At 36.6% G+C, this 12906-nt stretch overlaps 1 protein-coding gene across 1 annotated transcript in view; it reads right to left on the bottom strand.

Annotated features, from left to right (window-relative positions):
• vegfc (vascular endothelial growth factor c) overlaps window positions 1–12906 on the bottom strand; it is a 50810-nt gene that overhangs the window by 26598 nt on the left and 11306 nt on the right. The window contains 3 exon segments of the mRNA XM_051121694.1: window positions 5096–5235; window positions 8811–9001; window positions 9242–9452. Of these exon segments, the coding sequence (XP_050977651.1) occupies window positions 5096–5235; window positions 8811–9001; window positions 9242–9452 (542 nt within the window).

Genomic DNA, 12906 nt, shown 5'->3' with positions numbered 1-12906 from the left:
AGTTTTCTTTTCCTCTAACTGACAATGCACAATAATGTTTTTGACGGAAATAAACAGAACGCTTACTTTCCTCTTTCCATGCTAACTTTGTTTTCATTGGTAGTATCCGCTTCACAGACGCTTACCAGTCAAAGTAGGTCTCAGGTAGAGGACGTCGTGTGTGCTAGCCAACACCCTTATTACAATCTAGATGTTAAAACACATTGTGTTGGCAATGATGTAACACAGCGGTAACGCATGCTTGTAACTATACTCTAATTACTCATTTGGAAATTATAACATGTTAAATTACTCCGTTACTAAAAAAAATAAATTATCCTGCCCAACACTGTATATAACAACAAATAAGGTTAATGTATCCAAACTGGAATTTGCCTAGTGCTAGCAATTACTTATGCACTGTACAGCACCAAATATACAATGCAAATGACTAACCAGCATCAAAAGATATAGAGCAAATGCTGTTTACTAGTTCACATTTTATTACTGATGTAACACCTCTGTTGTTCCATCTGACATGGAGTGTTTTGGTAAACAAAGTAATGTCAAATGTTGAACAGCATCACCGTACTGTATATGTAAAAGCCAATTTCCGAAGTGTCTCATCCTCTTTGCCTTTCTCAACGTGGCCAACATCTCTGTGACGCTTCTCCTCCTGTTTGCAAACAGATCTCTGAGCAATGGAGCAACAGACTGGCTTCCATTGCCACACATGTGGGATCGATAGGTTCCCTCAACACAGAAAGAACAGCCGCTGTTTTTGCACACAAAGCGTGCATTATTAACAAGTCTTTTTCACTCATTTTCTTTCCTTTCCTCATTGCGTGTGCCAATGAGTCACTGTTTAGCACAGCGACTTCTGTCACGAACATGTGAATGGGCTAATACTTCGATCAAATGGTTAACATTTACACAAAGTATGTGAGGGAACAATGCAGGGTTAAAAACAGGGGCTGTGTTTCATTGTAAAAAGTACTGAAAGACAGAAAACAGACTCAGGGTTCCAATTCTATTCAGGACAGTATTTTGCAACTCATTTTGGTTTTTGCAGTCAACACCTTTAATGTTTATGCACAAAACACTCGAGGTTGAGCTACGTCATGGTTACTGGCATGGAAAAATATGACACCAAAGCATAGCTATCCCAATAACTGCGACATAACACAACCTCCAGTGATTTATTGCTTTTGTATAGTGTTAAGTCATCACAAAAACAAAACAAAGTGATGGTTTGGTACAGTTCTTTTAGAACTCACATTTCATGGTCTGAAACAGGGACTCTAGGGAGTTATCTTACCCTACTGTGTGGGGAACGAATTATGATTTATGTCCCAGTTAAATAACCTGACCTCAAAGATAGGATGCATGCATCCTTTGCATTAGGAAATGAATCCTTTGCAGAAAGAACCCTAATCATTTATTAATATTAATTAATATAGTAACCTATAGCTTAATACCAGATATTATGGAGCTTAAAATACAACAAGAAAACAACTTGAATATTCAGTATTCAGTGAACAGGTTGTAATTAATCTTTCAGAAATGTCTTAAAATCTATGTTGTAGTAGTGAGGAAAACTTTTACGTTTTTAAGTTGTTAATACCTAAGAAACAATTACTAAATAATTCATGACATCGCATTATAACAGCATTCAAATATGCATATAATGCCTAACTGTTCAGTTCATGTGCATACACTTATGAATATATATGCAAATTAGGGCTGTCAAGCGATTAATCGCGATTAATCGCTTACAAAATAAAAGTTTGTGTATATGTGTACTGTGTAATTATGTATATATAAATACAAACACATTAATGTATATATTTAAGAAATATTTACAAGTATATGTATTTATTATAATTTTTATATAATTAATATTATATATAAATAAAAATATTTTTTATATAACATATTTCTCTTAAAATATATACATTCATTTGTGTGTATTCATACATACATAATGATTACACAGTACACACACATATATTAGGCAAACTCGAACTTTTATTTCGCTTGCGATTAATCGCAATTAATCACGATTAATCGTTTGACAGCCCTAATGCAAATGTACGCATTTCATGACAATCTGAAGAAAAAGTACATTAGATATAGATAAGATTTAAACATTACATAATATAAAACTTCTAAACATGCTAAGTTGCATTATGGAAAACTTCAGCTCAGCTTAACTTTTAAGCTGATGCAGAAAGAAATTTGAAGATAGTTTTACTGTTGATTCATCTTCTTTCTCAGTTCACATTTCTTGCCATGTGTCTATGCTCTGCTATATGCTCCGCTCTCATTATAATGACTTCTCTATCTCTCGCTGCGGCAGCAAGGGAAGAGGCAGATGTATCGGAAATAAGGAAATTGGGTTTGGGATTAAAGAAAAAAAAATTATGTTTAGGCTTATAACTTTCTGTCTGTCATTATTTCTCTGGTGGCTAAAATGCAAGGCCATCACTGTTGCTCTGTGTATCAAATTAAGCATTTCAATACACTGAAGAAGTTACAGTTTGCTGCACAGTGGGATGCAGTGGTCTGAGTTTTTGCAAGCAATAAGCACTTTTTAATGTACATATAGTGTAAGTCAAGGGGTCATTACATCCTATATAGTCAGCCAAAAATGGTTATCTCTGAATTTCTAGTTTTTTGTTCATATTGTAATTAACATGCATTGTATTATGCATAACATGCATCTTTTCAAAAATACGTGGGATCCAGGGATTGACAGCACTGACAGTTAGATACCACCAGCCAAAATTAATAAATATAAAAAATGAAATGTCCATTACAAACAACATAAATATAGACTGTTTGCATCGGGCCACAAAAATACATGTGCTTTGTTGCTCGCTTGTCGGTGCTGCTTAGTTAATCAAAGTCTGCACACTGCATGGTAAGTTCATTAAGATTCCCTACTGGGATTTTCCTGCCTGACAAAACTCCTACAACAACAGATGAACAGGAAGTTCTCTGTCAGCCTTAACAATGGGTGGCCACACCACACCATCAATATGAAAATCAATTTGATGAGCTACTGTACGTCATTGGGTGTGCAACTACATCCAAAATACACACATCATGTAGCCACATATCCGCTGATGAGACGCTCCAGAGGGCCAAAACAAACTGGGAATACAGTAAAGTCAATATCTTGAATGTCTTGGTGTGATATTTTATCTTTTATATAAGATACCCTATCATCTGTTGCTTCCACTGCCTGAGAGTTAGTTTTAACACTTTAGCACTTACTTTGTTTGAGGTTTCTGTGAAGAGTGAGCAAAAGAAAACTGTTGTTCTGTTTCAACCTAAACTGTTCTTGCCTTTACATCAGTCCAAAGTAACATTCAAGGTACACATTTTTGCCTGGATAAAAAGGCAATCCCAAAATGAATTGTGACAAGCTTAACAGAAAACAAAAACCCAAGATGGCAGATGAGAGAAAAGTTGGTTGTATGTACAGTTGAGGTCATAAGTTTACATACACCTTGCAGAATTTGCAAAATGTTAATTATTTTACCAAAATAAGAGGGATCATACAAAATGCATGTTATTTTTTTTTATTTAGTACTTACCTGAATAAGATATTTCACATAAAAGATGTTTACATATAGACTATAGGAGAAAATAATGATTGAATTTATAAAAATAACCCTGTTCATGTTTGCATATGCTTGATTTTTAATACTGCCTTGTTACCTGAATGATTTTTTTTGTTTAGTGATAGTTGTTCATGAGTCCCTTGTTTGTCCTGAAAAGTTATACTGCCTACTGTTCATCAGAAAAATCATTCAGCTCCCACAAATTCTTTGGTTTTTCAGCATTTTTGTGTATTTGAACCCTTTCCAACAATGACTGTATGATTTTGATATCCATCTTTTCACACTGAGGACAACTGAGGGACTCATATGCAACTATTACAAGAAGGTTCAAATGCTCACTGATGCTCCAGAAGGAAAAATTATGCATTAAGTGTTGGGGGTGTAAACTTTTGAACAGAATGAAGATTTGTACATTTATCTTATTTTGCCTAAATATCTTTTTTTTTTTTTTTTCCCATTTAGTACTGCACTTCAGAAGCTACGTAAGATACTTACATGTTTCCCAGAAGACAAAATATGTTACATTTACCCTGATCTTTAAACTCAAAAAGTTTTCACCCCCTGGCTCTTAATGCATTGTGTTTTCTTCTGGAGCGTCAGCGAGTGTTTGAACCTTCTGTAATAGTTGCATATGAGTCCCTCAGTTGTCCTCGGTGTAAAAAGATGGATCTCAAAATCATACAGTCAAAAAAACACACACAACTGTGGATCATTCAGGTAACAACACAGTACTAAGAATCAACTGAATGTAAACTTTTGAATGGGGTCATTTTTCTAAATTCAACTATTATATTCTCTTGTGGACTATATGTAAATGTTTTTATATCTTATGCAGGTCAGTAATAAATAAAAAATTAAATTATGAAATTTTGTATGATCCCTCTTATCCTGCAAGGTGTATGAGAACTTTTTACCTCAACTGTAAATAAACGTTTTAATTCTGCACAACTTAGTCACTTTCAAACCAAGCAGCTTTTGGTTGGTCAGTAATTTCTGTTGAAAACCACATAACCAACTTGAACCTGTTGCAAAATCTGTGTGGGGAAATCTTTCACCCTCAATTGAAATCTTGTGGATTCCCATTGAAATGGGTGGATTTTGTCTGAGAAAATTTGATGACCAATGGTTAAAGTTACCGCACCTTTAGTGAGATGTTAACTTCGTCTAGTCTCTTGTGTGGTGTGCAGTGTTGCTCTTATACCATGTTATCACCAAACCATGTGCTTGCACTACTTCCGACAACAGTACAAATGGATTTGGAACAATGTAGACTCCATGGCGCTTTTGGCGCAATACAATCCGACAGAGCGTTACGCTGTGTTGGCCTACACTGATATTCTATTCCAACCTCTCAAATATTCAAAGCGACAGAGAAATGAAAGAATAGTAAAGACTTAACACATTAAAACCTTCATCAAATCATCAAAAATCATCATCACAATTCATAAATAGCACTTAGGGAGAAGTGAAGGAGTGTGAACACTTACTCTGGTAGGGCCCTTCGAATTATTGAGTGCTGCTGTCGGTACAAATCCTGTTTTGACAAACAGCTGCAGGAAGTGTGGTTGGCGAAGCTTATGGTGACTGGCTTGGCCCCATACTTCATAGGAACTGTGATTTCGAACAACTGCAGAATGAAAATTGAAGAAGGGTCAATGAAATCAAACTTGAGGTAAAATGTGAAACCGCATAAAGGGTTACTTAGACTTTTTAAGGAGTTTGCTGGATGTCAACATGAATTGTGGGCATTCAATTATATCTAAATCAAGATTAGTGAATGGATTTATGTCTAAAGGAGTTGTGCAACTGTGATTGCACAGAGCCTTTCTGCGAAATCAGTGTACAGACACAACCGCAACTACAGTCTGATCAAACAAACTGGTAAGGGGAAATGGGTAATGGGGAACTCGTGCAAGATAATTTGCAAGCCAGGCAAATACTGTTAGACCAATAAATCAAAACTTCCTCCTGCTATGGGGAAACATTCCAAGAAATTTATGTTGAATGTGCAGTTATAAGGGGTAGTAACGGAAATGTGCTCCTAAAATGGCATATGTATATATATGGTATATATCATAAATGACGTTGTTTTTTTTTTATGAATATGATTTGTAACTGCATGTTAGATTGAGACCATATTAGGAAAGAAGGTGTGCTTTTAAAGAACAAAGCATTATGGTTTCAGACTAATCGTGATTTGATTAATTCCTAAAAAGTTTACCCAAAAATGGAAATTCTGTCATTATTTACTCACCCATAAAAAAGAGAATTTCTGACGCTTCAAAAAAAGTACATAAATGCACCATAAAAGTATAATAAAATAAGTCCATATGAATTGTGTGCTATAGTCCAAGTGTTGCCATACAGCATCGGAAATTCACTGACAAACGTTTCCTTCAGTTAGCTGTGAGTGTTAGCTTACCACTTTTAGGATATTTTTATGACGATACTGTATCTTTTTTAAAGTTTGAAGGCTTCAGTTGACGTAATTGCAATTGCATGGAAAAGAACATGGAAAGAAAGTCGCACAGGCCTGGAACATCTTGAGGCTGAATCATAGATGACATAAATTTCATTTTTGGTCTCTATTGTCTTGTCTAAGTATCATGCACGCTGTGCAGCCTCTTTAAGATGAATAGTAGCTGCTATAGAAACCTAGATTCTTCATATTCTGAACTAAGGCAGTAAATTCTTTTAGCAGGACAAACAAACAAACAAGTTTCCAAAGCCTCTGGAATGCTAAACCTCCCACGTCAACTGCTGTTGGATTAACAAACCACTCTCAAGACACACATAAATGAACTGTGTTTGATGAGAAAGACAATTATGGGATGTTACAGTCTCTCCCTGACTCCAATGATTGGCTCAATTCACTCGGCAGAGTTTCCATTCTACCTCTCCCTTCTAACTACATAGCTACTGTACGTCTAAAGCTTTAGCATTGAAAATCTGTGAAAATATATCCAGACTGCAAAGATAATATTAAACAAGAAAATTGGAAAGATTAACAACCCATCTCAGCATAGACTAAACTGGTGAAATGCAATAGGGTCAAAATCTTGGGAAATAAACTATTTCTCTTTGATGTTCGCAGGACTCTATAATTTAGTTATTAACTGCTTTTACCAGGACAAGTGATCCCAAAAGCTTCACTTGCTCACCCTGTAAATGTGTCAGCCCACCAGTCTTGATGATAAAAACACTTTACTGCAGTATTAACAGTCCTGAGTATTACGTAGGTGCAGGTGAAACAAAGGTCAGACGAAACCAGAGGTCCATTTCATATGTTTTCTTTCTCTCTCTGAGACTGATGACACGCTAGCAGGTTTACTTGTCACAGTTACTTCACAGATATAAGTTTGATATTTCACTCTTGTACTGTAGGTGTCTATGTTGTCATTACTTTGTGTTTAATGTAAATAACTTATCAAAACTAATACCACTATATCATGTTCATCTAATGGATATTTTACTCTTGACCCAATCATTTCGTCAATGAAACCTGGAGATTGTAATTTCATAATCCAAATCTTACTAAGATATTTTGAAATATCTTCACATTGCATCTGCTGTTCAGGCTTTGTGCCCAGAATGGGAGTTTTACGTCTCTGGCGCAGTAGCGTGGACATGGAGACCTTGACCCGCACAGGCGGCTCAACTGGTGGGAGGGCGTCATGGTTTAAATCACAAGAGGAGAAGCCATTGCCTGCTAAGGTCAGCCCACCCAAAATAAGTGGGCAATTAAAGGAGGCCTTCTTGCAAATAATTCACAGCCATGACCTCCCAACCAAACCCCTGCCTCGTCCCCAAGTCTCTAAATCATAGCTTAGCTGATCATCTGAGTTCTGTCTACACTGGGAATAGGCTTTAAAACAAAAGCAGACGCTTTTGTTCAAAGCAGTAATGAACAATTTGATTGAAGATCATTCAAGTTTACTATGTTATTACATAGAGGAATAGATTTATATATAAGGTGTTAGTTAAGGGTACGCAGTGAAGCAATTATCTGTATATGTATCTGTATTTGATGCAGTTGAAAATAATCTGCATCTGTATTCAGATAGAACCAGATGTGAGCGAGGCTTTAACCAGAATCGTGCTGAACCTAAAGCTACATTAGTCTACATCAATCCGGATACATTTGAAAACAGTGTTTGGTCACACTTTATTTTAAGGTCCAGTTTTTGCTATTAACAAACCATTAACTACGGCTTTTACTTCAATAAACTCATCTAATTTGTTGCTTATTAATAGTTAGCAAGGTAGTTGTTAAATTCAGGTACTGGGTAGGATTAGGGATGTAGAATATGGTCATGCAGAATAGGTGCTTAGTAAGTATTAAAGGGGTCCTATTATGCTCTTTTCCAAAGTCTTGATTTTGTGTTGGGAGTGTACTAGAACATGCTTTCATGCTTGGTGGTTCAAAAACGCATTATTTTTAACATAATTTACATTATTACAATGCATTTCTCCCAACCTGGCACAAATGGCTCGATTAGTTCCGGGTTTATTGAAGGCCCACCTTCCGAAAAACAAAGTGTGTTGTGAGCACCCCTTTAATAAACAGCCAATACGGTAATAATAGGCATGCTAATAAGTAACTAGTTAATAGTGAGAATTGTTCCTGATACTAAAGTGTTACCCAATGTTTTTTGTTTCATAACACTTTCCATCCACACTAGAATTTTCCAAAAGGTTTCTCATCCAAACTGAGATGATACAGACAGAACAGACAAAGTTATCACACCATTCTTATAGCAGAATAAACATTTTTATCATCTTTGCGGGACTGTGACATGAGGAGTGGAAAAAGTAACACATCTTTAGCAACAGTATAAAAGAGATTTGCGCTTAACGGGCACAATACTAGTATAAACAGACATCTGTCAGTACAATATGTGTCACATGACTAAAAATGCTTCATTTTCAAATATGCATCATTTTCGAATACCTCCAATCTCACAGTCACACTACAATGTGAAAACAATGTTTTCAAATGTATCCATTTAGAAGAGTATTTTCAACAAGCTAGTTCCCATATGGCAAAAATGCGGTCTCAGTGTGGAAAGACAGAGAAAGTTATGTAAAATTCATGTAAAGTGAGTCATGTAAAATGAAGCTTAAAATTGCACGTCAATACTGCTCACCCTTCGTTCAGATAAACAGGTTTATGGATGCAGATGCAAGCTGACAATCACTCACCGTCTTGCTGATGTATGAAGTGCTCATGTTCTTGCACACTTGCTCCTCACTGTTACAGCAGCCCCCACATCTGTAGACAGACACGCAGGGTGGTTTATAGAAGGTGTTTGTAGCTGCCCCAAACTCTTTCCCCACATCTAAACAAACTTGGCGTGGCATGCACAGGGTGTTTCTCCACTCTGTCTGAATACCTGGAGGAAGCGCAGCAAGACAGGAAGAACAGACACATTAAAAAAAGGCCAACAGTGAATGCATGGATTTGTATGCACTGCAATTATCGCAGATCACGGTCTGACACATTCTTGGCGTCCTAAAGAAACTTTGTCTCAGGATTGTCAAAAAGCATTAAAAAGTCTTGCCTGTAAGACAATAAAGACAAAAAACACACCGCCAGCACAGTCTGTGCTGGTCCTAAGTTAATAGTCACTCACTTGTAAAAATATCAAGATTGATGAAAGCAGCCGCATAGGAGGCCTCCTCCGACCTTGTTTCTGTGGAGCTGTGATCTCTGTGAGGTAAGCGCGATCCTATCTTGGAACGACACTTCAACATGCTCCAGTAGCTGGGGTAAACTATCCTCATAAGCTCATCCACGCTACCCGCTGAACGCAACTGCTCCACCAGGTCTGGCTCTGAATCCTCCTGATAAGACAGAGAGACCAAATAAAACTGGGGATAAGCAGCCTGTCAACTTTGTTCCGTTACACAAGTCATATTCACATTTTTTTTTTTCACAAATGTTGTCACAAATAAGAAAGTAACTAAGCTAAAAAGAGCTAAACCAGAGTAACACTTAAAGGGGTCATCAAATGCTAAGTTCACTTTTTCATGTTGTTTGAACATTAATGTGTGTTGGCAGTGTATGTACAAATATACCCTATAATCATAAAAATCCATACAGCGGTTTTTAATTAATCTGTAAAAACAATATTCCCTTTTTCAAATCGAGCCATTCTCAGATGCCTGTCGGTGAGCCGTCACACCGACAGAGGCCGCTCCCACGAAAGTTGATTGACATGAGCGTTTTACCTCGGATCAGCTGTCACAGTCCGCCCTCTTTGTTTCGATGCCTGAGCATAAGTCAGACAAGAATATCTCGGATTGAGTGATTGAGGTGTTGAAGATGCAGTAGATTACGTTGGTTTGTGAAGGGAATGCGCCTCCAAATCTACATATATCTGTCTATGTTCGCGCGAATCATTCATGATCCAGCTTCACTTACAGCAGAAGTGAGTATAAAGGTTTTTTTTTTATGAATCTTTGCGATCGCCTTCCCTTAAAACGTAGTAGTTAGGAAGTTTAGCGGCTACAGTAAACAAGAACGTCATTCCACAGAGAGAACAGAGGGGCGGGGTGAGCAGAGCTCATTTGCATTTAAAGGAACAACCCCTTAGAATGAGATGATTTTTGCAGAGCTCATTTTGAAAGGTAAAAAGGGTGTTGTTTTACAAAACCATTGAGAATTTTTAATCAAAGTATATTAGAGACTTTTCATTAAGACCCTAAAGAATCATATCAACTTGTGGAAAATGGGCATCCGATGACCCCTTTAAAGGATTAGTTCACTTCTGAATTAAAATCTCCTGTTAATTTACTCACCCACATGTCATCCAAGATGTTCATGTCTTTATTTCTTCAGAAAAGAAATTAAGGTTTTTGAGGAAAACATTCCAGGATTTTTCTGCATATAGTGGATTGGTGTAAAGGTCCAAAATGCAGTTTCATTGCCGCTTCAGTGTGCTCTACATGATCCCACATGAGGAATAAGGGTCTTGTGTAATCTAGTGAAACGATCGGTCATTTTCTAAAACAATAAAAAAAATATACTTTTTAACCACAAATGCACAAAAACAACTTGTACTAGCTCTGCAATGCATGTTTGCATATTACCAATTAAGTAATTACATTGGAAAGGTCAAGTGTGGCTAGTTCTTCATCTGTGTACTCTAGTTCAAAAGGGTAGGGTTCATTTACTTCTCATTCTATAAAATTGCCCAACAATGATGTTTCACCTTTTTTTTTTTTTTTTTTTTGCAAAGACTGTTTGACTTTCTTTGCACATTCACTTTGTAAACACTGGGTTAGTACTTCCAATTACGTCACAAGTGACCTTTCCAATGTGACTACGTAATGCATTGAAGTTGTGAAGACCGAGCTAGTGCAAGCATTTGTGATTAAAAAACATATTAATATATATATTTTTTTAGAAAATGACAGATTGTTTTGCTAAATGAGACCATTATTACTTGACTGGGAGTCCTTTAAAGTTGCATTGAAACTGCAATTTGGACCCGTTGGGCATGTTGAAGTCTACCATATAGAGAAAAATCCTGGAGTGTTTTCTCAAAAAACTGTCATTTATTTTCGACTGAAGAAAGAAAGACCTGAACATCTTGGACAACATAGGGGGGAGTTAATTATCAGGAAATTTTAATTGTATAGTGAACAGTATTTTGAGGAAAAAAAAAAAAAAAAAAAAGGAAAGAAATTCTTAAAAATATCTTTTTTTTTATGTTCCTAAGAACAATTTCATTAGGGTGACTAAATGATGACAGGAGTTTAATTTTTGGGTTAACTATCAGCAGCACTTGAGTTACAGTTACAGAAGAGAGTTAAACCAGTGCTAGGCATAATGAAGAGCTGGAATAGAGCATTGCCTTTCCACTACAACAATTAAGCATTGCCATATTGGATGTATCCCAGAGAGACTAAGAGAAATATCAATTGTTTTTATTGCGTGTTTCAATCTCTCATTTGCTTATAAAAGATGGTTTGGGACTTTACTCACAGAACCAATATTTGAAAATCTAATCAGCAATCATAAACACATGTGATTAACTTTTCCATTGTTTTATTATCACTAGACAGTTCCACTTCGGTTATGCCATTTGCATTTCTGTTTGTACATATCCTCAGCAGATGTTTTCTTACTAAATTACAACAAAATCTACAAGATTGATTTAACCATATACCAGTAGCATTTTATGCAGTGTTTAATCAAGCTGACACTACAAAACACCATTTGCTTATTAGACTGCGTCTTAAAATGAACAGCTGCAAAATCAGTTGGTAGATATAGGTATAGGTTTTCCATATTGTGAATGTGTAGAAATGAAGTTTGAAACTGAGACATGCAAGTAATCCCTTCATTAATTGAACGGTCAGACCTCAGTGGTCTCTCGTGACCCAGACAATTGACAGTATTGCTTACTCAGTAAGCTGATGGATGTGATCCAGGGTTGCCTGTGAAGACGGAGCCATGTCCGTCTTCAGCAATAGGCAGCCCAGCTCACGCAATCAAACCCCCTAAGTCTTGACCTCACCGTAATCCGCAGCAGAATGAGAGTTTGTAAGAAGTGTGAAAACACCAACAGCGTCTGAAAACAGCCCAAAGTCCCTGATGGAAAATGATACTGCTGTCTGGGACATTCCAGGAAACGTGCCCAGTTTACCCACATGGCTGATCATGACGGTCGATAAAAAAAACAAAAACAAAAAAAAAGTGCACCCTCCCCCACTTGTGGAGGTGTTAAAAAAGTGAGAAAAACACAACTTGAATTGAACCACAATAGAATTCGAAGGCCAGTTTGGTACTGGCCAGGTCTGAAATCTCATTAGGCAGATCACCAAGTTTACAGCAGAAAATTTATATTTGCAAATGGTAGGAAATGGCTTCGCTCACTCTTACGTTTTGTTGTAAAACCCATTATTTACATGCAATAAAATTTTTGGCTGGATGAGTATAAGCAATGATTTTCTAGGCCTCCCTATTTTATCTCATTTTTAAAGGAGATCCTCAGAACAAACAAGAGCGTTACAGTTGGACAGTTCGAAAGTATAAACCTGAAAGCCATTTTTTATGATACAGGACACACCACTTTGCCAAAATCCAACCCTCAACAATAAAAATGTAACCATTTATGTGAAATATGACTTTAAGGCTGCATAGTTTCAAATGTTATCATAAAACATAGCTGAACAAGACTTTTAAACCCACATTGTTACCTGCAAACATTCAGTTGCGCCGCACACCAAGGAAAATAGCTCTAATCGTGGAAAAAGGAAAAATATAATCCTTGTAGGAAATGACCGCTTC

The sequence above is a fragment of the Labeo rohita genome, chromosome 1 (assembly GCF_022985175.1).
Source record: "Labeo rohita strain BAU-BD-2019 chromosome 1, IGBB_LRoh.1.0, whole genome shotgun sequence".
Taxonomy (NCBI): domain Eukaryota; kingdom Metazoa; phylum Chordata; class Actinopteri; order Cypriniformes; family Cyprinidae; genus Labeo; species Labeo rohita.
Note: the sequence above shows the minus strand (reverse complement) of the source record. Positions and strands in the feature narration are given on the sequence as shown.